Source organism: Bos taurus, chromosome 18 (genome assembly GCF_002263795.3).
Source record: "Bos taurus isolate L1 Dominette 01449 registration number 42190680 breed Hereford chromosome 18, ARS-UCD2.0, whole genome shotgun sequence".
NCBI classification, from domain to species: domain Eukaryota; kingdom Metazoa; phylum Chordata; class Mammalia; order Artiodactyla; family Bovidae; genus Bos; species Bos taurus.
In genome coordinates, this window is record NC_037345.1 from 48,648,784 (window position 1) to 48,674,146 (window position 25,363).

Consider the following 25,363-nt stretch of genomic DNA (forward strand, 5'->3'; position numbering starts at 1 on the left):
GTGGTCCAGTGGCAAACACCCTCTTCCAACAAGAGAAGACTCTACACATGGACATCACAAGATGGTCAATACCGAAATCAGATTGATTATATTCTTTGCAGTGGAAGATGAAGCAGCTTTTGACAATCAGCAAAAACAAGACCTGGAGCTGACTGTAACTCAGATCATCAGCTCCTTATTGCAAAATTGAAGAAAGTAGGGAAAACCACTAGACCATGCAGGCACGACCTAAATCAAATCCCTTATGATTATACAGTGGAGGTGATGAATAGATTCAAAGGATTAGATCTGGTAGACAGATAACTATGAACGGAGGTTTGTAATGTACAGGAGGCAGTGACCATAACCATCCCAAAGAAAAAGAAATGCAAGAAGGCAAAGTGGTTGTCTGAGCTGAGAGAAGACGAGAAGCGAAACGCAAAGGAGAAAGGGAAAGATACCCATTTGAATGCAGAGTACCAAAGAACAGCAAGGCTTCAGCAATATGTGAACTGTGAACTTCCAGATATTCAAGCTGGTTTTAGAAAAGGCAGAGGAACCAGAGATCAAATTGCCAACATCCGCTGGATCATCGAAAAAGCAAGAGAGTTCCAGAAAAACATTTCTGCTTCATTGACTATGGCAAAGCCTTTGACTGTGTGGATCACAATAAACTGTGGAAAATTCTGAAAGAGATGGGAATACCAGACCACCTGACCTGCCTCTTGAGAAACCTATATGCAGGTCAGGAAGCAACAGTTAGAACTGGACATGGAACAACAGACTGGTTCCAAATAGGAAAAAGAGTACGTCAAGGCTGTATATTGTCACCCTGCTTATTTAACTTATACACAGAGTACATCATGAGAAATGCTGGGCTGGAAGAAGCACAAGCTGGAATCAAGATTGCCGGGAGAAATATCAATAACCTCAGATATACAGATGACACCACCCTTATGGCATAAAGTGAAGAGGAACTAAAAAGCCTCTTGATGAAAGTGAAAGAGGAGAGTGAAAATGTTGGCTTAAAGCTCAACATTCAGAAAACAAAGATCACGGCATCTGGTCCCATCACTTCATGGGAAATAGATGGGGAAATAGTGGAAACAGTGTCAGACTTTATTTTTGGGGGCTCCAAAATCACTGCAGATGGTGACTGCAGCCATGAAATTAAAAGACGCTTACTCCTTGAAAGGAAAGTTATGACCAACCTAGATAGCACATTCAAAAGCAGAGATATTACTTTGCCAAGAAAGGTTCGTCTAGTCAAGGCTATGGTTTTTCCAGTGGTCATGTATGGATGTGAGAGTTGGACTGTGAAGAAAGCTGAGCACTGAAGAATTGATGCTTTTGAACTGTGGTGTTGGAGAAGTCTCTTGAGAGTCCCTTGGACTACAAGGAGATCCAACCAGTCCATTCTAAAGGTGATCAGCCCTGGGTGTTCTTTGGAAGGAATGATGCTAAAGCTGAAACTCCAGTACTTTGGCCACCTTATGCGAAGAGTTGACTTACTGGAAAAGACTGTGATGCTGGGAGGGATTGGGGGCAGGAGGAGAAGGGGATGACAGAGGATGAGATGGCTGGATGGCATCACCGACTCGATGGACATAAGTCTGAGTGAACTCCAGGAGTTGGTGATGGACAGGGAGGCCTGGTGTGCTTCGATTCATGGGGTCACAAAGAGTCAGACACGACTGAGCAACTGAACTGAACTGAACTGAAAGAACAGCAAGGAGAGGAAAGAAAGCCTTTTTAAGTGAATGATGCAAAGAAATAGAGGAAAACAATAGAATGGGAAAGACTAGAGATCTCTTCAAGAAATTTGGATACCAAGGGCACATTTCATTCAAGGGATGGGACAGAAACCATAAGGGACTAATTGAAGCAAAAGAGATTAAAAGGAGGTGGCAAGAATACACAGAAGAACTATACAAATAAAGGTCTTAATGACTGGGAAAACCACAATGGTGTGGTCACTCAGAGCCAGATATCTGGAGTGTGAAGTCAAGTGGGCCTTAGAAAGCATTACTATGAACAAAGCTAGTGGAGGTGATGGAATTCTAGCTGAGCTATTTCAAATCCTAAAAGATGATGCTGTTAAAGTGCTGCATTCATTATGCCAGCAAATTTGGAAAACTCAGTAGTGGCCACGAGACTGGAAAAGATCAGTTTTCATTCCAATCCCAAAGAAGAGCATTGCCAAAGTTAATGTTCAAACTACCGCACAATCCAATCAACTCACAAGCTATCAAGGTAATGCTCAAAATCCCTCAAGCTAGGCTTCGACAGTATGTAAACCAAAATCTTTCAGATATACAAGCTGGATTTAGAAAAGACAGAGGAACCAGAGATCAAATTGCCAACATCCAGTAGATCATAAAAAAAGCAAGGGAATTCCAGAAAAACATCTACTTCCGCTTCATTGACTACACTAAAGCCTTTAACTGTGTGGATCACAACAAACTGTGGAAATTATAAAAAGATGGGAATACTAGACCACTTTACCTGCCTCCTGAGAAACCTGTACGCAGGTCAAGAAGCAACAGTTAGAACCAGACATGAAACAACAGACTGGTTCAAAACTGGGAAAAGAGTACATCAAGGCTATATATTTTCACCCTGCTTACTTAACTTCTATACAGAGTACATCATGTAAAATGCCGGGTTGGATGAATCACAAGCTGGAATCAAGATTTCTGGGAGAAATATCAACAACCTCTGATATGCAGATGATACCACTCTAACGGCAAAAAGCAAAGAGGAACTAAAGAGCCCCTTGATGAAAGTGAAACAGGAGGTGAATAAGCTGGCTTAAAACTCAATATTAAAAAAACTAAGATCATGGCATCCAGTCCCATCACTTCATGGCAAATAGATGGGGAAAAGCGGAAACAGTGGCATATTTTATTTTCTTGGGCTCCAAAATCACCATGGATAGTGACTGTAGCCAGGAAATTAAAAGATGCTTGCTCCTTGGAAGAAAAGCTATGTGTATTAAAAAGCAGAGATATCACTTTTCTGACAAAGGTCTGTATAGTCAAAGCTATGGTTTTTCCAGTAATCACGTATGGATGTGAGAGTTGGATCATAAAGAAGGCTGAGTGCTGAAGATTTCATGTTTTCGAATTGTGGTGCTGAAGAAGACTCTTGAGAGTCCCTTGGACTGCAAAATCAAACCAGTCAATCCTAAAGGAAATCAACCCTGAATATTCATTGGAAGGACTGATGCTGAAGCTCCAATACTTCGGCCACCTAATGGGAAGACCCGACTCATTGGGAAAAACCCTGATGCTGGGAAAGCTTGAGGGCAGGAGGAGAAGGGGACGACAGTGGATGAGATGGTTGGATAGCGTCACCGACTCAATGGATGAGTTTGAGGAAATTCCAGGAGATGGTGAAGGACAGGGAAGCCTGGCGTGCTGCAGTCCACGGGGTCACAATGAGTTGGACATGATTTAGTGACTGAACAACTGAGTCTACAGTTCCAGCAGAGCGTCACCTCTGCCACAGCTCTGCCCCTTGGCGCCTCCTCCTCTGTCTTGCCAACCAATTTGTACTCCGTCCATTGAAGCTCCAATTCTTTGGCCACCTGATGCCAAAGCCGATGCATTGGAAAAGACCCTGATGCTGGGAAAGACTGAAGGTAGGAGGAGAAGGGCACGACGTAAGACGAGATGTTTGGATGGCATCACTGACTCAATGGACATGAGTTTGAGCAAGCTCCGGAGATGATGAAGGACAGGGAGGCCTGGCGTCCTGCAGTCCATGGGACCGCAAACAGTTGGACAGGAGCGAGCAACTGAACAACACTGCCCACAGTCCCTGGCTCCTCCCACTCAGTCTGTACCTTCCCAGCTCCTCCCTGGCCTCGCCCACCCAGTTTGTCAAGGACTATGTCCCTTGGCTCCTGGCCCCGCCCACCCACCCCTGGGGTCTCTTCGGTCCCACCCGTGACCCCGCCCCTCCCCTCGGCCCCACCCCCGGCACCCACGCTCTCCGCAGGAGTTGAAGATGAGGTTGCGGCCTAGGGGCGCTCTCAGGCAGTAGCGCGCCAGAGCGCATAGCGGGAACTCCTCCTCATCCTCGCTGTTGGGCGGGCAGCGCTGGGCCACTGAATAGAGGGCGCGGCCCTCCGCACTGCGGTCGCGAGCCAGCTGCAGCAGCCAGACGGTGGGCCCGTCCACCACGTCGCGCCAGGCGCGGCACACCGGGCGGCAGCGCATCACTAACGCGCGCGGGGGCACGTGGCTCAGCACCTGCACGAGCAGCTCCGGGGGCAGCGCGTCCAAGGCTATGGGCGGGTCCGCGGGCAGCCGCCGCCGCCTCGAGGGCCGGGCGCCCATCTCCGGCCTCCAGAGTCCTGCAGATAGAGAGGGGTCGGCGGGTTAGGGCAGCCTGGCCTCCCTCCAGCTATCCTTCCAGGACGCAAGGAGAGCTTAACCGTGACCTCACCAGGTACACGGGCGACCGGGAGGCTGCCAGCTCCCAAGAAATTCAGCATCTGGTTCCTGCCACTTGGCTCCAGACGGCGACCGGTTTCTCCCCAACTTTACCCCTTGACCAACAAACCCCTAAGCCTGATCATGACCCCAGGAGGGCTGCTTCCTGCTCAGGCCGGTGGACTTGTGTCAGGCTGAGCACTTTACATATGACCACACGCTCACTGAAGACCTATGAGAAAAACCCACAGAGAGGGAAACCATTCCCCAGATGTCCCAACTCTCTGGCCTTGGGAATCCATGACCTGTCCTCCTGCAAAATCCATTTCCTCAATCTCTTCGCTGAACATTCTTGTCACCTTCTTGCTGTAATCAGAACCCAGATGTCCTGTGACCCTTCCAAGTGGGTACATCTTGCTCCTTGGTACCGTTTTCAGATCATTCTCTCTCCCTCAAACGCCCCAGCTCATCAGGGTTGATCGTTTGTCAGCTTGTCAGCATAAACTGGTGACCCAGATGACGACTCATCACTTCTCCATGATTTTAGCTCTAGACTCATTGCCACTCAGGTTGCTCTTATCAACATTCCGGGTGATTTCCAGATCCAGGTTGATGATCCTCCCGTCTACCATCCGGGCCTCTCTTGATCCCTGACCAGCTGTCCTCCTAGCCCCTTTCCTGTGGTTGCACCTACGCCTTGTCTCAACGGCCTCTTCAGAGCCTCCGTCTCAGGCTTCTCACTCTCCAGTCATCACCTCCTCTCTTTCCAGCTCTGTCCCTCCAGTGCCCCAGACCCTCCACAGTCCTGCCAACCCACTATGATCTCCCATCCTTTGTCCCTACCTCTTTTTCATTGCCCCCCCCACGCCATCAATTCTCAGTTCTTCTTTATCCAGCTTAAGTTCCTTGGTTAATCATTAAAAACATTTTTTGCGTACACCCTGGCCTCCTCTGGCTTCCTCCCACACATGACCTGGTTAAATCCAAGCCCTCCACTTACCTGTGCCTGTACTCACTCGGTTTAAAGCAGCTGAAGAACAACACACAACTCCACTGGCCAGCTCCACTTCAAGTTTGTGAACTTGACGCTCAAGCGTACCTGCAGCGCTGTCTGGCAATGAGATTACATTTCTCTTATCCAGTAGCTCTTCCTCTCTATACATAGTTATTTCACACCTTCTCCCCTACCCTCCAACACATCACACTTCCTTCCACCTTTTCACTCTTTTCTTGCTTCTTCTTTTTTATTTTTGGCCATGTGGTATGGCGTGTAGGTTCTTACTTAGTTCCCCCTGAAGAGGTGGAAGCACAGAGTCCTAACCTCTGGACCATCATGAAAGCCCCTCCTTGCTTCTTATTTTGCAGGAAAAAAAAATCGATAGAAAGTGAATGTCTACAGACCCCCACTGCCCCATAGACCCTCCCTGCCCTCTGCTTTCCCGCCATAACTGTGCCTATTCCAGGCCACTGTCTCATAGTTCTCTCTCTCTGCTGCACCTTCAGCTTCCCTCTCTGAACTGGGTCATTCTCATCAGCCCACAGAGTCATCTCATATGAAAATGAATGAAAATACTCTTGATTCCAGCTCCCTTTCCAGCTATGACCCCATTTCTTTGGTCCTCTTTATAGTAAAACTTCTCCAAAAAGTTGTCACACTCACTGCCTCTATATGGCCTACTGCTATTCTTACTCAAACCTTCTCTAATCAGGCTTTGCCCTCCTTAAAATGTTAATTGCTCAGTTGTGTCCGACTCTTTGCGACCCCATGGACTGTAGCCTGCCAGGCTCCTCTGTCCATGGAATTCTCCAGGCAAGAATACGGGAGTGGGTAGCCATTCCGTTCTCCAGGGGATCTACCTGACCCAGGGATTGAACCTGGGTCTGCGGCACTGCAGACAGATCCCCTGAGCCACCAGGGAAGCCCCTCCTTCTCTACCCCGAAATGTCAAGGTCACCCACCAGTGACCTCCCTTGGTGCTGAACCAGTAGTCACTGTTCGCTCAGTCTTCACTTTGCTTGACTTGGTAACAGCACCTGACACAGGGGTCGCTCTGTCTTCACTTCACTCCTCTGAGCCACCACATCCCTCTGGACCCCTTCCGGCTGCCTGGTGGCTCCCAGTCAGTCTCCTTGGCTGTTTCTTCCTCCTTCCTCTGATCTCAGGGTCAGGGATTAGTCTTTGAACCTCCTCTATTCTCCACCAGTACTCACTCCCTTGGAGATCTCATCCACTCTCATCACCTCTCACCTGGACCATTGCTGTCTCCCTGCTCCTTTCCCCAACAGCCTGTTTCCCACAAGCAGCCAGGACAGGTGTGAACACCTGAGTTTGGGTCCAGTCCCTGCCTGCTCAGAGCCCTGCTGGGCTCCACTCATCAGGGTCAGGGAAAGGTGCTCACTGTGGCCCACAAGCCCCACGTGATCAGCACTTGTCATCTCCCTGCCCTCATTTCCCTTGCTCACTCTGCCCCAGCCATACCAGCCTCCATACCTCAGAGCCTTTGCACAGGCTGTTTTCATCACCTAGATCCAGAGTACTTCTTTGTTCACCTCCACACTTCCTTCAAACCTTGGCTCAGCTTCTCCACGAGACTGTCTCTGGCCACCATATTTACAATTTCAGGGCCTCATGACCATCACCTACTTCTCCTTCCCTTTTCCCTACTTTATTCTTTTCTAACACTCCTATCACACCACACACATAAGTACAGGCGGATTCTTTACCATCTAAGCCACCAGGGAAGCCCATATATTGATATAATTTACTTAATTAAGTAAATCTTCTGTACTGTCTGTTCCCCTAGCCACATTGTAATAATCACGAGGGCAGAATTGCTGCTGATTTTGCACACTGCACACCAGTGTCCACACCAGTGTGTGACACATAATAAGTGTTCAATAAAGAGATATTAAGTGACTGAGTGAACGAACTGTCACATCAGAAACCCACTTCACAGATGAGGAAACTGAGGCATAACAAAACGAAACACCTGTATTTAAAACAAAACAAAACACCTTGGCAAAAGAGCTTAGTGATGAAATGCTGATTCCTGAGTACAGCCAGCCTGGGTTGAGTCCCAGCTAAGCCTCTTGCCTCAACAGCAAATCTCTTCATCTTTTTGTGCCTCACTTTCTTCTTCTGAAAATGAGGGTGTTAACCATACTTCCTTCATAGGGTTGTTGTAAGAATGAAATGAATTAATATTGGTAAAGCACTCAAGAAATAACCTCCGGTATCTCGTAAATAAAAGTGATATTAATATATGACACTAAATTTAGTTGCAGTTATTATTACATACCATAAAAAGATGACGAGCAACCATTTAGCTATGATATTTCCATCTGGTGACATTTATTGGGCCCTTTCTAAACCACTGTGCTGAGCATTTAAGCTGCATCATTGCACTGAATTTCATCATTGTGTTTTAATGGCCAAAACGATCCTCGGAGGTTGCCCTGGGTTAAGAGCCTTCAATGATCTAATGCTTGTTATATCATCTAGTGCCAGTAAGTGCTCAATTCATGTCAGCCGTTACTATTTTAAAATAAATTGATTAACGTCTTGTTAAGAATTAAGCCTTTATCAGGCAAGCGGTCTGTGGACATGGCACAAAGCCTGACTCCGCTTTGCCCCGACAACAGAGAACTGAAGTTGTGGAGCCAGGCTTTAGAGACTAGAGTGTATTTTGCCCCCAGGTGGTTATTAGTTGTATTAATAATTAGCTGCAATTTACAAGTGAGTCCACCAGCTTGCCTGGCAGGGACATGAAACTCACCAGAGCCTCATTCCCTGGGTCAGCTCTCCTTAGGAATGTGCCAACTGCTGGTGAGTGCGGGATTTCTGGACCTGAGAGTGGTCCCCTCACACCACTAGGGCAGCCGGACTTCACTGGGGAGCAAGGACTTTCAAGTGATGTACTGTATGAGCCCCTGGGTATTCAAAATACTTATCTGTGATACTCTCCTGAGGACCATGATGTGCCTTGTAGCCACCATGTCCAGCCCAGCTGAATGCCAGCTACTGGCTGGGTCAGAATGGCAGGTCACTGCCTGCTGCCAGGGTGTTTGGATGTGTGTGTGTGTCTGTGTGTGTTTAGCGGGGAGGATAATTGTATTGGTTGTCACAGTGACTGGGGGATGACACTGGTATTCAGTTTCTAGGGACCTGTGACGCACAGCAGACATCTTCTCCAAAAGCCTATAACAACGTATCCAATCTGACTTGCTCTTTTCCACTTGATCATTCTCCATTCACACCCCTCCCCTTCACATGGGCAGGCCTTTGGGACTGCTTCACTTTTCAGAGCATCACAGAAGTGATGTCGCTAAGGGGTTTTGGAGGTTGTGTTGTCTGGGGATGCATGCCTGGGGAGCCGTGAGTCCAGTGGTGTGCTCCTAAATGTTTAACAACGGACTCTTGGACTTTCCTGGGGATCCCGTGGTTGAGACTTTGCCTTCCAATCCAGGGTGTGCAGTTTCGATCCCCGATTGGGGGATCCATGAAAGACATGGTTTTTAGATTTTAGATTTAGGAATTGTAGCATTTGCTGATTTCTGTGGTGTGACTATACTGCCCATGGCTGATGGCAAGCTACCAACATGATGTCTCTGAACTTTGGAGTTGGAAAGCACTGTCCACAGTGAGCTCCCAGGATCTGGTGTGAACCAGTTCCAGCACAGCACTGCCTGAGTCACCGTGTGAGTCTGGCTGTCCTGTATATATATATATGCTTGGGGAGCCTCAGCTGTTTGAGTCTTCCCATCCTACGTGCTGGTGGCTCAGTGGTAAAGAATCCAGGTTCGATCCCTGGGTGAGGAAGTTCCCCTGGAGGAGGGCATGGCAACCCACTCCAGTTTTCTTGCCTGGAGAATCCCATGGACAGAGGAGCCTGGTGGGCTACCGGGGTCGAAAAAGAGCTGGACACGACTTAGCAACTGAACAACAACGACATCCCAGGTGCTAGACAGGGAAGCTAATGAGCCCTCGGATGACCCAGGCCCAATCACCGCCTGCTGGGACCTGCACAGCAGCCCCTGAGAATTGCTTAGCTGAGCCCAGTCAGTCCCAGAGCCATCAGAATAATAAAGGAACGGGTATTGTTTTAAGTCACTGCATTCTGAGTGGTCTCTTATGCAGCACTTACTAAATGCAACGATGGTCAGGGACTTGTATTGCAGGGGACAGGTACTACTCACAGAGGAAGGCCGAGAGAACCCCAGGCAGGATTAAAAGTTCCATTTGGAATGGATAAAGATGGGGTCCATATGTATAATAGAATACTACTCAATCATAAAAAAGAAGGAAATAATGTCATTTGCAGCAACATAGGTAGGCCCAGAGATGATTATACTAAGTGAAGTAAGAGACAAATGCCATGTAATATCACTTACACGTGGAATCTAAACTACAACCCAAGTGAACTTCTCTATAAAACAGATACAGACTCACAGACAGAGAGAACAGACTTGCAGTTCCCAAGAGGGAGGGGAATGAGGGAAGGAGGGATTGAGAGTTTGGGATTAGCAGATGCAAACTATTGTAAGTAGAATGGATAAACAAGATCCTGGGGTTTCCCTGGTAGTCCATTGACTGTCTCTGTGCTCCTAATGCAGGGGGCCTGAGTTCGATTCCTGGTCAGGGAACTAGATCCCACATGCTGCAACTAAGACTCAGTGCAGCCAAATAAATAATACATAATTTTTAAAAAATATTTTAAAAAACCCACTAAGGTTCTACTGTGTACCACAGAAAACTATGTTCAATATCCTGGGATAAGCCATAATGGAAAGGAATATGAAAAAAGAAGGTGTATGTATGTATAACTGAACCACTTTGCTGTACAGCAGAAATTAACCCAACATTGTAAATCAACTATATTCTCTTTTTGTTTGCTTTTTTCCCTTAAATCAACTATATTTTAATAAAATAAGTTTTTAAAAAAGTTCCATCTGGGCAGAGGTACTCATTTGAAAGTTGTTGTTTTTTTCTTCCTGTTTCTTGATCTAAAGTTGGGTTACATGTGTGTTCATTTGTGAAAATTCGTCAGGCTGTACAGTTTGTTTCTAGAAAAGGTTTACTGGAAACAATAACAATAAAAACAGAGATGGTAGTCCATGGAAAGGAACCAAAAGATATCCAAAAGGCTCTCTGCAAAGTTATTAAAAAATAGGATGAGGACGATGATGACGATTTTAAAAAGTGAAAGTGTTAGTTGCTCAGTCATGTCTGACTTTTTTCGACCCCATGAACTGTGTAGCCTGCCAGGCTCCTCTGTCCATGGAATTCTCCAGGCAAGAATACTGGACTGGGTTGCCATTCCCTTCTCTAGGGGATCTTCCCCACCCAGGGATGGAAGCTGGGTCTCCCGCATTGCAGGCAGATTCTTGACCATCTGAGCGACAAGTGAAGCTGCTTCACAAATACAGCATGCTAGTCTTCTCTGTATGGTTCCAATTTTAGTATATATGTGCTGCCCAAAGTGACCACAAAAGGATTATTTTTAAATTCAAGAACCCTTGAAACTATTAAGAGGTAGCTTCTCTCTTTCCTCGGTGGTTCCTCGAATTGTGTAGGGCCTTTTTAGAGTGACTGGAAAATTTCGCATAAAAATACCCCCATGACTCAGTGATAAAACCATTGCCATGGTATAATAAGCATTGTTTTATGATTTTTTTTGGTGGTCCCGGGGACTACCTGGGCTCAGCCACACGGTTCTCAGGGGCTCTTGTGCTGTGGTCCGGGGACTACCTGGGCTCAGCCACATGGTTCTCAGGGGCTCTTGTGCTGTGGTCCGGGGACTACCTGGGCTCAGTCACACGGTTCTCAGGGGCTCTTGTGCTGTGGTCCTCAGGCAGAGCATGGCACTGGGTCATCTTCTGAAAGTTCGTCACTCCTCCGCTGAGCGCTGGACCAGGGGACTCCGGCTGGGAATTCCCCAGGCAGTTCTCCATCTCCACGTGGTCTCTCCTGCTAGCTGCACACTTTCCCCAGAGTAGTTACTCTTGATGAAGATCCAATAATATCATTTCATTTTCACAGCTCATGATTCATTAAACTATCTTCATTTTATATAGTGTTTTTGAAAGTAATTTTATTTATTATTCTTATTTTTGGCTATGCTGGGTCTTCACTGCTGCTCGGGCTTTTCTCTAGTTGCAGAGTGGTCTAGGGCGCAAGGGTTTCAGTAGTTGCGGCTCCCAGGCTCTAGCGCACAGGCTCCATAGTTGTGACGCACGGGCTTAGTTGTCTGGAGGCATCTGGAATCTTCTCGGATCAGGAATTGAATCTGTGTCTCCTACATTGGCAGGCAGATTCTTTACCACCACGCCACCTGGGAAGCCCTATAGCGTCATTTTTACTTGGTTAATTTTCTTCCTTAACTTTGTTAATTTTATCTTTATTAAATTTAGCAAGTATACTTCCATCGATTTTGAAATTACTCTTATGATTTGATCAACTAATAACATATTGGGATAACTTAGGTGCAATCATTGCTTATTTATTATTTATTAATTTTGGGGGGCTGGGCCATGCAGCGTGCAAGATCTTTAGCTCCCCCACTAGGGATCAAACCCTTGCCCCCTGCAGTGAGACCGCAGGGTCTTAACTGCTGAACCACCAGGGAAGTCCCAACCTTTGTATATTTATAAATGTATGATTGTACTTGCTGTGGTATTTATACATTTTTGTACTTGAAGTGTCATGTCACTAACTTTTGTTTTATGAATTTGGAATACTGAACAAACAGTTGCTCTGAATGGCAATGTTTCAGTATCAGTCAAACAAATACACAGGCATTGTCCTTGTCTCCCTATCTTAGGAGTCACTGTATAATTATTTGAGCGTTTCTGTATGCCTGAATTTTTTCAGAATACAATCATGGGGGTAGAAAAGATTTGACTGTCAAAGACGCAATATTGGTAAATCCTATTAGGACCCTCTGCTGGGGGCAGGGAGCGGCTGAGGGTTTCCAGGACTCTCGGCTGCTGCTCCCAGCAGGACAGCTGGTGGTCAGGAGCTCCCACTATAGAGGCAGATAATCCAGGTTCAAATCCTGGTTCTGGGCTTCCCTGGTGGCTCAAGGGTAAAGAATCCACCTGCCAAGGCAGGAGACATGGGTTCAGTCCCTGATCAGGGAAGATCACAGATGCCTTGGAGCAACTAAGTCCATGCTCCACAATAACGAGCCTGTGCTCTGCAACGAGAAGCCACTGCAATGAGAAGCCCGAATGTCGCAACTAGAGAGTAGCCCCTGCTCGTTGCAACTAGAGAAAAACCAGACCAGCAACAAAGACTCAGCACAGCCGGAAAAAAAAAAAAAATTTGGTTCTGCCTTTTCTTGGGCAGGCCATCACTTTGGCATGTTGCTGGCCTCTGAGCCTCAGTTTTCTTGTCTGTAACATGTGCCATAGGAATAACTATTCTATCTCAAGGGCTGGATGTGAGCCGTGAAGGAGAAATATCCTTAAGTCATGTCTGGGACTCAAGGAATAAGTAAGACCCAATGTCATACAAGAACTAATAGGATTTCACTCTTTGGATGAAGATCTGGTAATATGAACCTAGTGAGATGCCCTTTGTAGATCTCCCTTGGGGAGAAGGGAAATGGGAGAGGCGGGTGGGCACATGTCCAACTCATCTCCCTTTCAAAACTCTTGCCAACTACCTAGGGCACCCATGTTGAACTTGAACTCCTGAGGGAGAATGCATGAACAGGGCACCAATCCAAAGCCAGGAATTACCTCCAGTAACACTTCACGGAGATACAGTGAATGCACCGGGATAAGCGAGGGAATCTCAGTGGTGGGATTTGGGGTACATTGCTGTGGTTCTTCCCTGGTAGCTCAGCTGGTAAAGAATCCGCCTGCAATGAGGGAGACCTGGGTTCGACCCCTGGTTTGGGAAGATCCCCTAAAGAAGAGAATGGCTATCCACTTCAGTATTCTGGCCTGGAGAATTCCATGGACTGTATAGTCCATGGGGTTGCAAACAGTCGGGCACGACTGAGCGACTTTCTGTGGTGTGTGCATGCATGCATATATTCCATTTATATTTGCCCAAGAGTCCTATTTCCCAGAAATTTTTAAAAATTAAAAAAAAATTCACGGATGTCTAATTTACATCCAATAAAATGCAAACATTTCAAGTGTACAGTCTGTGTTCTAACAACTGTATGTGATGGTACAACCATCCTCATAAACAAGAGGTGGCATTTCTGTTACTCTAGAATGTTTACCCTTTCCCACCTCCACCCCAACCACTAATTTGCTTTTTGTCACTACAAGTTTTCTTTTCTAGAGTTTCATATAAATGGAATCATATGGTGTGCCAGTTGCCAATTTACTGCCTCACAGCTCCAAGTTGAGAAACTGGAGTTTAGGCATTTAAATCTTCTTCCTTCGCCGGCTGCCATGTTAAAGTTTTCCAGTAGAGGGAGCCAGAGAGGTGTTGCAGGCGGAAACGGTTTTGCTTCTAGCTTGCAGTTCAGTTCAATTCAGTTCAGTTGCTCAGTCGTGTCCGACTCATTGCGACCCAATGAATCGCAGCATGCCAGGCCTCCCTGTCCATCACCAACTCCCGGAGTTCACTCAGACTCACGTCCATCGAGTCAGTGATGCCATCCAGCCATCTCATCCTCTGTCGTCCCCTTCTCCTCCTGCCCCCAATCCCTCCCAACATCAGAGTCTTTTCCAATGAGTCAACTCTTCGCATGAGGTGGCCAAAGTACTGGAGTTTCAGCTTTAGCATCAGTCCTTCCAAAGAACACCCAGGACTGATCTCCTTCAGAATGGACTGGTTGGATCTCCCTGCAGTCCAAGGGACTCTCAAGAGTCTTCTCCAACACTATAGTTCAAAAGCATCAATTCTTCGGCGCTCAGCTTTCTTCACAGTCCAACTCTCACATCCATACATGACCACTGGAAAAACCATAGCCTTGACTAGACGGACCTTTCTTGGCAAAGTAATGTCTCTGCTTTTTAATATGCTGTCTAGGTTGGTCATAACTTTCCTTCCAAGGAGTAAGCGTCTTTTAATTTCATGGCTGCAATCACCATCTGCAGTGATTTTGGAGCCTCAAAAAATAAAGTCTGACACTATTTCCACTGTTTCCCCATCTATTTCCCATGAAGTGGTGGGACCAGATGCCATGATCTTAGTTTTCTTCCTAAATGTTGAGCTTTAACCGTCTAGCTTCCAGACAGTTCTCCAAAGGCAGGCAGCTTTTCCTGCGACATTCACAAGGGTGTAGGCTTCTCCAGTGCCTGGCAGTGAGGAGCATCCCTCAGCCAGCATCTTGCCCTGGCACCCACCTCAGCTGGTTTCTTGGCTGAGTGCTTCTGGTGAGACACTTCCTTGTGAACTGTTTTCCCTAGCATCCTTAAAGGACCGACTTCTGGCAAGTTCCAGAGGGTGGATTTCCAGCAAGTTCCACAGCCGGAGCACTAAAGGGACTCCTTTGCCCTTTAGTGAGCCATGTCCAAGTGTTCTCCCAAAGCGTCAGGGTCTAGAGACTTCCCTGGTGCTCCAGTGGCTTAAGGCTCCATGTCCCAATACAGGGAGCCAGGGTTCAACCCCTGGTCAGGGAACTAGATCCTGCATGCCACAGCTAAGACCTGGTGTAGCCAAATAAATAAAAATAAATGTTAAACAAAAACAAAAACCCCCAAAGCGTGAGGGATTCTGGGACTGCCAAGGACAGTCTGGAGCTGACACCTTTCTCAAGCTCTCTATCTTAGATCTTAGTGGTAGAGGCTGCTCCCTGTATTTGCCATTTTATATTCTTTACCATTCTCTTTATTTCTCCGTAGCTACTCCTTGTAACTCTAATCCCCTGCTATGATGAATAAATCTGTATATTAAACATTCTCCCTTCAATTACTGTGCGGTTTCAGTCTCTGGATTGGACCCTGAGTGATAACCATAGGAGGCACCCCTGTATCTTCTTTCCTTTGGCAGAATAGTGTGTGATTCAGTCACATCATTGCTGTATTAATTGCCAGCTCACTCCTGTTTATCACTGAGTAGTACTCCATTGAACAGATAAACCACAATCTGTTTACTCACTCGGCATGATGGACATTTGGATTGTTTCCAGCTTGAGGCTGTTATGAATAAAGCTTCTATCAACAATCACATTCAAGTGGTTGTCTGGACATATGTTTTCATTTCCCACGAGTAAATATGTAGGAGTGGAATTCTTGGATCACATGTTCTTTACGAGAACGCACCCAAGCGTTTTTTTTCAGCATGACTGTGCACTCCCACCAACATGTATGACAGCTGCACTTCCTAGCACCTTGTATGGTCAATCTTTTCCATTTTAGGTAGAAAGGCTTCCGTTTCATTCCTTGGAGAGATCTTCCTCTACCTGACATTCTCCCTTATCAATTTTAACACTTTACTCTTGAACAGTGGCGCCGGTGTTGTCTCTATTTTATTTTTTGGCCACATTGTGCTACTTACGGGATCTTAGTTCCCCAACCTGGGATTGAACCCGAGCCCTCAGCGGTGAAAGTGCCCAGTCCTAATCACTGGACTGTCAGGGAGGGAAGTCCTGCCAGTGTTGTTCCTAACCTACAACAAATGGTTGCAGAAATATCACCAAGAAACAGGATTGAGATGTCTCTGGTGGTCCGGTGGCTAAAACCCTGAGCTGCCAATGCAGGGGGGCCAGGTTCAATTCCTGGTCAGGGAACTAGAGCCCATAAGCCCCAACTAAGAGTTCACATGCTGCCGCAGCTGGGACCCAGTGAAGGCAAATAAGGGCTTTCCAGGTGGTGTTAGCGGTAAAGAGCCCACCTGCCAATGTAGAGAGGCAGGTTTGATCCCCGGGTTGGGAAGATCCCCTGCAAAAGGGCATGGCAACTCACTCCAGTATTCTTGCCTGGAGAATCCCAAGGATAAAGGAACCTGGCGGGCAGCAGTCCATAGGTTTGCCAAGAGTTGGACACAACTGAAGCGACTTAGCATGCATGCATGCAGCCAAATAAATAAAAAATAAAAAACAAATGAAATATATAAGCGACAAGGGTATATTGTACAGCACAGGGAATTATAGTCAAACAAACAAACAGAAAAACCCAAAAAAACAAGATTGAAAATTTCTTGCTCCTTAGAATTATTTGCATGTACAAAGATTTGGCATGCCTTCTCCTTCAAGAAGGAAGACTGAGCTATAGATAATCAGGGCCTGCACTGGCCTGTAGGAGTCTTTAGGTAGATTTTTTTTTTTTTTTTTTAAGGCACCTCTTCTGGGTAGCATGACCTGGTGACTGGAGCAAGGCATGGATTTGAGTCCCCACTCATACCACCGCCCCTGGCTGGCCTCACAATTACAACAGCTGGTCCTGTGCTGCGTGCGTGCTAAGTCACGTCCAAAACACTTTGTGACCCTGTGGACTGTAAGCTGCCAGGTTCCTCCATCCATGGGATTCTCCAGGCAAGGATACAGTGTGGGCTGCCATGCTCTCCTCCAGGGGATCTTCCCGACCCAGGTATGGAACCCAGGTCTCTTATGTCTCCTGCATTGGCAGGCAGGTTCTTTACCACTAACACCACCTGGGGTTCTGTCTCTAAGTGAGGCGGACTGGGTGCAAGCCAACAGGGAGTGGTGGCGCCTCTGTCAGTCTGGAGAGAAGAGCCCAGCGTGGAGGCACTCACTCTGGCTGACTTACTGCCCAGTAGGAAGGTGGGCCTAGTTTGGCCACATCTTCCAGTTTGTCAAGAGACTGGAAATCCCTGTGTTTATGTGAAATCACCCGATTTTTAAATGTTAGCAGTGCATTTAAAGGAAAAAAAATTATTATAGCACAGTGTAGGCCAGAAGAGACAGATCTTCAAACCCAGGAACTGACTGGGGATGATCTTTTGTGGCTTATGTATTATTCCCATTGATTGTCACAACATGAGGAAACTGAGGCCCAAAGACGTGAAATGATGTACACAGCAGTCAGAAGTGGAGTGGCATGGACTTCCCTGGTGGCCCAGAAGTTAAGAATCCACCTTGCAATGCAGGGTACATGAGTTCAATCCCTAGTCGGGGAACTAAAATCTCACATGCCCGAGAGCAATTAAGCCTGTGGGCCACAACTAGAGATCCCACATGTTGCAGCTAAGACCTGATGTGGCTAAATAAACAAATATTAAAAAAAAAAGATTTCTTGGATATAATACCAAAAGTATGATTTATAAAAGAAAAATGGGTTAATTAAACATTATCAAAATTTTAAACCTTTGTACTTCAAAAGACATTATTAAGAAAATGAAAGACAAGCTATAGATTGGCAGAAAATATTTGTATATCACACACTTGATAAAAGACTTAAATCTAGAATATATAAAGAACACTTAAAATTCAATAATATGACATATCAATTTAAAAATTGACAAAAGATTTGAATAGACATTTCACCAAAGAAGAAATACAAAGGACTAATAAGCAAATGCGGGCTTCCCAGCTGGCACTAGTTGTAAAGAACCCACCTGCTAATGCAAGAGACACGGGTTTGATCCCTGGGTCGGGAAAATCCCCTGGAGGAGGCCATGGCAACCCACTCTAGTACTCTTGTCTGGAGAATCTCGTGGACAGAGGAGCCTGGCTGGCTACAGTCCATAGGATCACAAAGAATCAGCATAACTGAAGCGACTTAGCACAGCAATAAGCATATGAAAAGATGCTCAACATCATTAGTCATGAAGGAAATGCAAATTAAAATCACAGTGAGATGCCACGTCATGCTCTCTAGAATAGCTGCTGTCCAAAAGATTGGTGAGGACAGGGAGAACCCGGGACCCTTATACACCACTGATGGGAATGTAAAATGGTAAAGCCTCTTTGGAAAACAGTTTCTATAAAAGTTGAACATTAAAAAAAAAGAAGTGAAATATAAATTTACCATGAAATCCAACAATTCTTTTTAAAAAATATATATATGTATTTATTTATTTTGGCTTCAAGGAATATGGGATCCTAGTTCCTCAACCAGGGATCAAACTTGTGCCCCCTGCATTGGAAGCCTGGAGTCTTAACCACTGGAAGTTTGAAACACAGCAATTCTACCACTAGGCTATCTACCCAAGAGAAATGAAAAGGTATGTCACACAAAGACTGACTTGACTGCCAAAGTGCACAGCAGCATTACATATTGGAAAACAACCCAGGTGTCTATCAACTGGTGAATGGTAAGCAATATGTGATCTATCCATATAGTGGAATACTGTTCAACACTGAAAGGAAAGAGGACTCCCCTGGTGGTGCAGTGTTTTAAGAATCTGCCTACAAAAAAAAAAAAAAAAGAACCCGCCTGCAGGGGACACGGGTTTGATCCCTAGTCGGGGAAGATTCCACAAGCCGTGGGTCAACTGCTGAGACCTCCTGCTGCAACCGCTGAACCCCAGCACCCTAGAGCCGCTGCTTAATGGCAACTAGAGAAAGACCACACACAGCAAGGAAGACCCAGTGCAGCCAAAAGTCAAAACAAAACAAAACAATAAAAGGAATGGAGTAATGGTACAGGATACAGGGAGAATGAACCCTAAGACAGCACGCTAAGTCAAAGTGCTGGATACAAAAGGCTACATATTGTGTGAAATGTCCAGAAAAGACCGATCTAAATATAGGGAAAGATGAGGAGTTGCTGTGACTGGGCGTGGGAACAAGGAGTGACCACAACTAGGCACAATGGCTATTTTGGAGGTGATAGAAATGCTCTAAAACTGTAGTGTTGGCTGCCAAACTCGGAAAACTCACTAAATCACTGAATCGTACACTCAACAGGGCTGAATTTTATGGTATGTAAATTACTTCAATAAAGCTGTCACACACACAAAAAAAACCCAAAACCACCCAAATCCTGCACACTTTACAGTTACAGCGTGTAAGACTTAAATAGGGTAATAGAACAGATTATAGATATAATCAGCCTTGATGGTGTGAAAGCAAATGCATTACCGACAAGATGGGAAAAGAAAGGTGGGGGAGGGGAAGCCAAGACACTCCTCTCACTCAGTATCACGGGAATCAAAAGTTGCCAGGATAAAAAAAATACAAGTGAAGCATAAAATGTAAAGTCTCAAAGGTAAATAAGAAATGATCTTAAAAAAAAGTACAAGTGTTAAAAATTAGTGGAGTGAATACACATTGAGCTAAATACCATCTTTCATAGCTGACAGTAATAGATGATTTTGAATTCCTCTATTTCTCTGTCATTTTCACCATCATCACCTTCTCAGTTATCCAACTGCCTTCTGAACCACAGCATGGGTGAGATGAGAGGCAAAGTTACTTTGCATTTTGGTATATTCTAGTTTAAATGTCATGGATATCATGTGTATTAAAGAATACACTTTTATAAAAAAAAAAAAAAAACCAACCAACCAATAATACAACGTTACCATAATTTACAATCAGTGAGAACTCCCATACACACCTGATGAGAGTAAAAATTGGTGCAACCACTTTGGAAACTAGTTGGGGATTTTTTTTTTTAACTGAAGTTAGAAAAGTGCCTTTCCAACAAGCTGGCAATTTGACCCTAAAGCCAGGAAACATATACTAGAATATTCACGACAGCATTGACCCTCATAGCTCCAACCTGGAAATGATCCAGGTACCCACATAGGGTGTATAAATGAATGAAGGCAGTCATAGAATGGAAGACTAAGTAGCAGTAACAATAAGTAGACACAACAGCACAAAATGGACCTCAAAAGCATAATTTGGGGTGAAATTTACCAGAGACACAAGTCATCCAGAGTGTGAGTCCCAGGACAAGCAGACAGTCGGGGTGGCCTGGGGCAGGCCTGATTTACACCTAGTGTCCCAGGGTAATTAGGGTAAATATCAGTGACCCCTATCGCTTCCAAAATTACCTGGTTTGAAAATTGGATGATAAATTATATTCTCACACCAGAGATTTTTAGAAAGTTTACAAACAGGCTCAACTAATAAATGCTATTTACAAATGTACATACAGGTACTAAAATCATATATATATATCAGTTCAGTCGCTCAATTGTGTCTGACTCTTTGTGACCCCAAGGACTGCAGCACACCAGGCTTCCCTGTCCATTACCATCACTGGCGCTTGCCCAAAATAATGTCCATTGCATCGGTGATGCCATCCAATCATCTCATCCTCTGTCGTCCCCTTCTCCTCCCGCCTGTATATTCATACATATATAAAACAAGCAGAAACTTCCCTGGTGATCTAGTGGCTAAGACTCCATGCTCCTAGTGCAGGGGAAAGTGTTAGTCGCTCAGTTGTGTCTGACTCTCTGCGACCCCCATGGACCATAGCCTGCCAGGTTCCCCGTCCATGGGATTCTCCAGACAAGAATACTGGAATGGGTAGCCATTCCCTTCTCCAGGGGATCGTCCTGACCCAGAGATGGAACCCAGATCTCCTGCATAGCACGCATATTCTTTACCATCTGAGCCACCAAGGGGGCTTGGGTTCAGCTCCTGCTTGGGGAACTAGATCCCACATGCCACAACAAAGACTGAAGATCCTGTGTGCCACAACTAAGACCCAGTGCAGCCAAATAAACAAATACTAAATATTAAAAAAAAAAACACACAACAACACAAAACAAAATAACCCAGCCGGGAAACGAGCATTATAAAAGTCAGGATGCTGGTTCCCTCTGTGGGGAAGGAGAAGGCTACTAACCAGAGAAACATCTAGGGGGCTGGCAATGTTCTCCTTATTGGCCTGGGTGCTGCTTATATACTTTGTTATATATTTCATGTAGTTTTCTGTATGAGTGTTGTATTTTACAATTTAAAAAATTATTAATGGTATCAATGAACACCATGATTATTTAAGTCAAAGAAGGGAACAGTCGAATTGCATCTTAGTACAGATTAACAGTTCACATTTGTCGATGCTTTCGTGGTGTGAGGCACCCTGGGAAATTCTTTACGTGCATCATCTCATTCCCTGGAGGCGGCACTGACATTTCTGGGGCATCACAGGGCCAGCCAGGGACACTGGTTCTGGGAACTGCTGGTGACAGCCTGCAGAGGAGATGGCACTGCGGAGAGGTGAAACTTTGTCAGCTGCATATTCAGCCAGCCCCAGCCCCCAAACTCAAACTTTTTCGTGAACTTGGGCAAATGGGTTTCCCTCTCTCAGCGTAGATTTCTCCTCTGGAAAATGGGATGTGAATGTCCACATGTCCTCTCCAGGCTTCCCTGGTGGCTCAGTCAGTAAAGAATCTGCATGCAATGCAGGAGACCTGGGTGTGATCCCTAGGTTGGGAAGATCCCTTGGAGGAGGAAATGGAAAGTCACTCCTGTATTCTTGCCTGGGAAATCCCATGGACAGAGGAGCCTGGTGGGTTAGAGTCCATGGGGTCGCAAAGTTGGACACGACTGAGTGACTAAACCACCACCACACTCCACAATCCCTAAATCCAAAAGCTCTGAAAACCAAGGCTTTCATAGACCCACTTGGTGGCAGAACTGCCTGGAACTGATGGAAGGTTTTATTTATGATATGAACATGCATCTCACTGAAGAAGTATCCGTGTGTTTGATCACTCCCCAGTCCTGCTAGGGATTTTTTTGGAAAAAATTTTAAGTAATTATTTATTTTTGGCTGCCCTATGGCTTTGTTGCTGCACGCAGGATTCTCTGTTTGCGGAGAACAGGGGCTGCTCTCTGGTTTCCGTGGGCGGGCTTTTTATTGTGGGAGTTTCTCTTGTCCTGGGAGAGCCCCACGCCTTGGCGTGGGGCTCCAGTAGTTGTGGCTTGTGGGCTCTAGAGTGTGGGTTCAGTAGCTGTGATGCACAGGCTTCGTTGCCCCTTCGCATGTGGAATCCTCCCGGACCAGGATCTAACCTGTGTCTCTTGCATTAGCAAGCAGATTCCCAACCACTGGACCATCAGGGAAGTCTACCCCGATAAGGATCATATGTAATACACAGGATGGTTCTTTGTGACTTGCCTTATATTCAGTTCCTGCACTGAATAGCAAAAGTTTTGGCTAACACGCTGTGGACTTGTAGTAACTCTCACTTCCCACGGTGATGGGGAAATTCAACAAGATCAAGGCTGGTCTTCAACAAGTGTTAGCTGCCATTGTGACTGCTGTGACAATGATTAGCAGTCAAGGCCAGCTATGGGACTGGAGTCTGGGGCTGCACCTCCTTATGTCAGAATCATGCAGTCACTGAAACCACGCCTGAAGGAATGTAGGTTCAGGGGATTCGTGCCTAGGAAGGAACGAAATACAGCGGGACAGAAAACTGCACCAATGGCAAGATCAGAGCCACCTGGTGAATTTTAAAAAAGGCAAAAGATGGACAGTCCTAGTGGTTCAGCGGTTAAGAATCTGCCTTCCAGTGCAGGGGACGCAGGTTCATCCCTGGTCGGAAAACTAAGATCCCGTATGCTTCAGGGGCAGCTAAGCCTGTGCGCTACAATTATTGAGCCCCAAGAGCAGTTATGATGTTATGGATAATTATTCACAGGTGAGCTGACCATGGTTGTTAAGAAAAACCCTTCACAAAATACTAACAGCTACTGTTAACTGAACACTAAATCCTCCAGGCACGTACGTGGAAAGTGCTTTCCAAGATCTCACAGAAGTCTCACCAACAACCCCTTGAGGCCGGTGCTATTTTCAGCTGGGGAAACTGAGGCTTGGAGGAGGGAAGCAATCAACCCAGGGTCACCCAACAAGCAAGGGGCAGATTGGGGTGGAGGACTCCAGGGTCGTGCAGCTGTGCATGCATTCATCTCTGAGTTTCTAAACTTTTATCTTACTTTATTTTTTATATGTGTTTATTTTTCTGTCTCAATGCATTTTATTTATTTATTTTTATTGGAGTATAGATGCTTTACAATGTTGTGTTAGTTTCTGCTGGTAAATCGTCTTTATCTTCCCCAGATTTCACCATAAAAATGTCACCATACAGAAAAGCTGAAAATATAGTTAAAATGGATATCTGTTTCATATTTTGCCATATTTGCTTTCTCTCTCTCTTTTGATGAACTATTAAATACCTGAATATGCATCTCCTAAGAAAGAATAAGAACCCTTTATAGGTCTATTATCTCTCAACCCACTAAGAGAAATTCAATCTACTATCTAATGCTTCGTCTATGAACACTTTTTCTCATTGTTCCAAGGTCTTCTGGAATTGTATCTTCCAAACAAAGATGGGACTCACACACTGCTGGGGGTGCTCATTTCTCTCTAATCTCTTTTAATCTAAAAGACTGCCCCTGGGAAGTACGTAGCAGTCCAGGGGTTAGGACTCGAAAATCTCACTGCCAAGGGCCGGGTGTTTTGGATACCTGGTCTAGGAGCTAGTATCACCAAAACAAAACAAAAACAAAAACAAAAAACACTGCCCCGGCCTTTTCCATTTTTGTTAAACGGATTATATTACTTTTATCATAGGGAAAAAATACGGCAGTCTTGTTTATATTTGATTTGTGAACTGTATGTATATCTTGATTGGATTGAAAAATTAGAATTTAAATAAATATGAAAACTTTATTAAAAGGAGAATCAACAGATTCTGTATATGTATTGGAGAAGGAAATGGCAACCCAGTCCAGTATTCTTGCCTGGAGAATCCCATGGATGGAGGAGCCTGGTGGGCTACAGTCCACGGGGTTCACAAAGAGTCGGACACAACTGAGCTACTTCACATAGAATATACAAATATATATAGATATGCTTAAAGAAAAAGAAAAGTTTACAAAAAATAATTTCTTTAGAGAAGCCAAAAGGAATGTTGTGATTATACAGGGAGGAGAGAAACCCTGGAGATGATAAGCTTCTGTCCCCATCTATTTTTAGCAAAAGATTACAGACATTGTGTAAAAGTTGATAAACTAACAAATAACAATGGAATAATTTGCTTTAAAGATTTGGAAGGAACTACCAGAGGAATAAAGAGCAAAAAAAGGTTTAAAACGACACACCACGGATCACAAGTTACTTCTGCCATCTCTGAAAAGTAATTTAATTACAAAATTTAAAAACTGGCTGCAGAGGAGACTGCGCTTGTTTAAAGGATTGATATTGCATGCAAACCTTTGTCGTTTGTACTTGTGTTACTGGGACACTAAAAAAAATGTTATTGTCTATTTTAAAAGTAGATTGGTAATACTATAGTCTTTCAAAATAGCGGTAAACAGCTGCCGTCTAAAGTTGAAAGATCAAGACATGGAACATTAACAAATATGACCGGTCACTGCAAAAGTTAACTCAGAACAAAGTTTAAAAATTGGGTAGAGCGGCAGCAGCTAAAAACAAACTGTGCCCAAGTTGCTAAAGCAAGAAACGGTGCTCTAAGATCTTCCGATTCGTAGATTTTCCTGCCAGCCAGAGGACACAAAAAACAGAATTGGTAAAAAGTGGTCAGGCCTTTCACCAGCTGCTGTTGAACACGTGTTGGTCGAGTACGTGGGGGGTGGGGGTGGTGTTTAATAGTGGCCTCCTCAGACCAGCAGGCGGGCGGAGAGGCGAGGGCTTTAGAGGACCGGTTTTATAGCCAAGCCCTTTTCCTATAATCTGGGGCTTTCAAACGTGCGTTCGTGTAACTCTGGACTTAAAGGGGCAGAAGCGGGGGAAGGCGTGATGGGGCGCAGGACTCCAGGGACACGCCACTCCGGGCAGGGCCTGGGACGGAAATCCTCCCCGGGGCGCCCTAGCTGCGAGTGTGGACGGACACCGGTCCCGACCTCGGTCCCTACCTGTCCCGGCGCTCACCTGGCGGCCTGCTCGGAGGTGGCGGTGGACTACGATCCCCTTCCCCACCCTGCTCTGAGAGGCAGTCCGGGGGGGTGCTCCTCGGGATCGGCCCCGCCCAGGGAGTCCTCTAGGAGGGTTGGGGGAGGGGGTGGCGGCGGCTGAAGTCTGGACCCGGGGGCTGGAGACTGTGAAGTCCAGCGGGCAGGCGGGCGGCTGCGCGCAGCCGGAGCGGG

At 45.7% G+C, this 25,363-nt stretch overlaps 1 protein-coding gene across 4 annotated transcripts in view; it reads right to left on the reverse strand.

Annotated features, from left to right (window-relative positions):
• Positions 1 to 25,326, reverse strand: part of FBXO17 (F-box protein 17) — a 31,922-nt gene extending 6,596 nt beyond the window's left edge. The window contains exons 1-3 of one of the 4 annotated variants that reach the window (NM_001103239.3): positions 25,149 to 25,326; positions 5,435 to 5,529; positions 4,236 to 4,339 (exon numbers count right to left, since the gene is read on the reverse strand). Coding sequence is in view for 3 of the 4 variants with exons in the window: in NM_001434742.1 (NP_001421671.1) it covers positions 3,971 to 4,322 (352 nt within the window). In the remaining variant the exon portion in view is untranslated. Of the gene's footprint in view, positions 1 to 3,970; positions 4,340 to 5,418; positions 5,530 to 25,132 lie in introns of those variants that run through there. The other 3 variants (NM_001434742.1, NM_001434741.1, XM_005218932.5) reach the window with 3 other exon arrangements.
• Between the last annotated feature and the right edge of the window lie 37 nt (positions 25,327 to 25,363).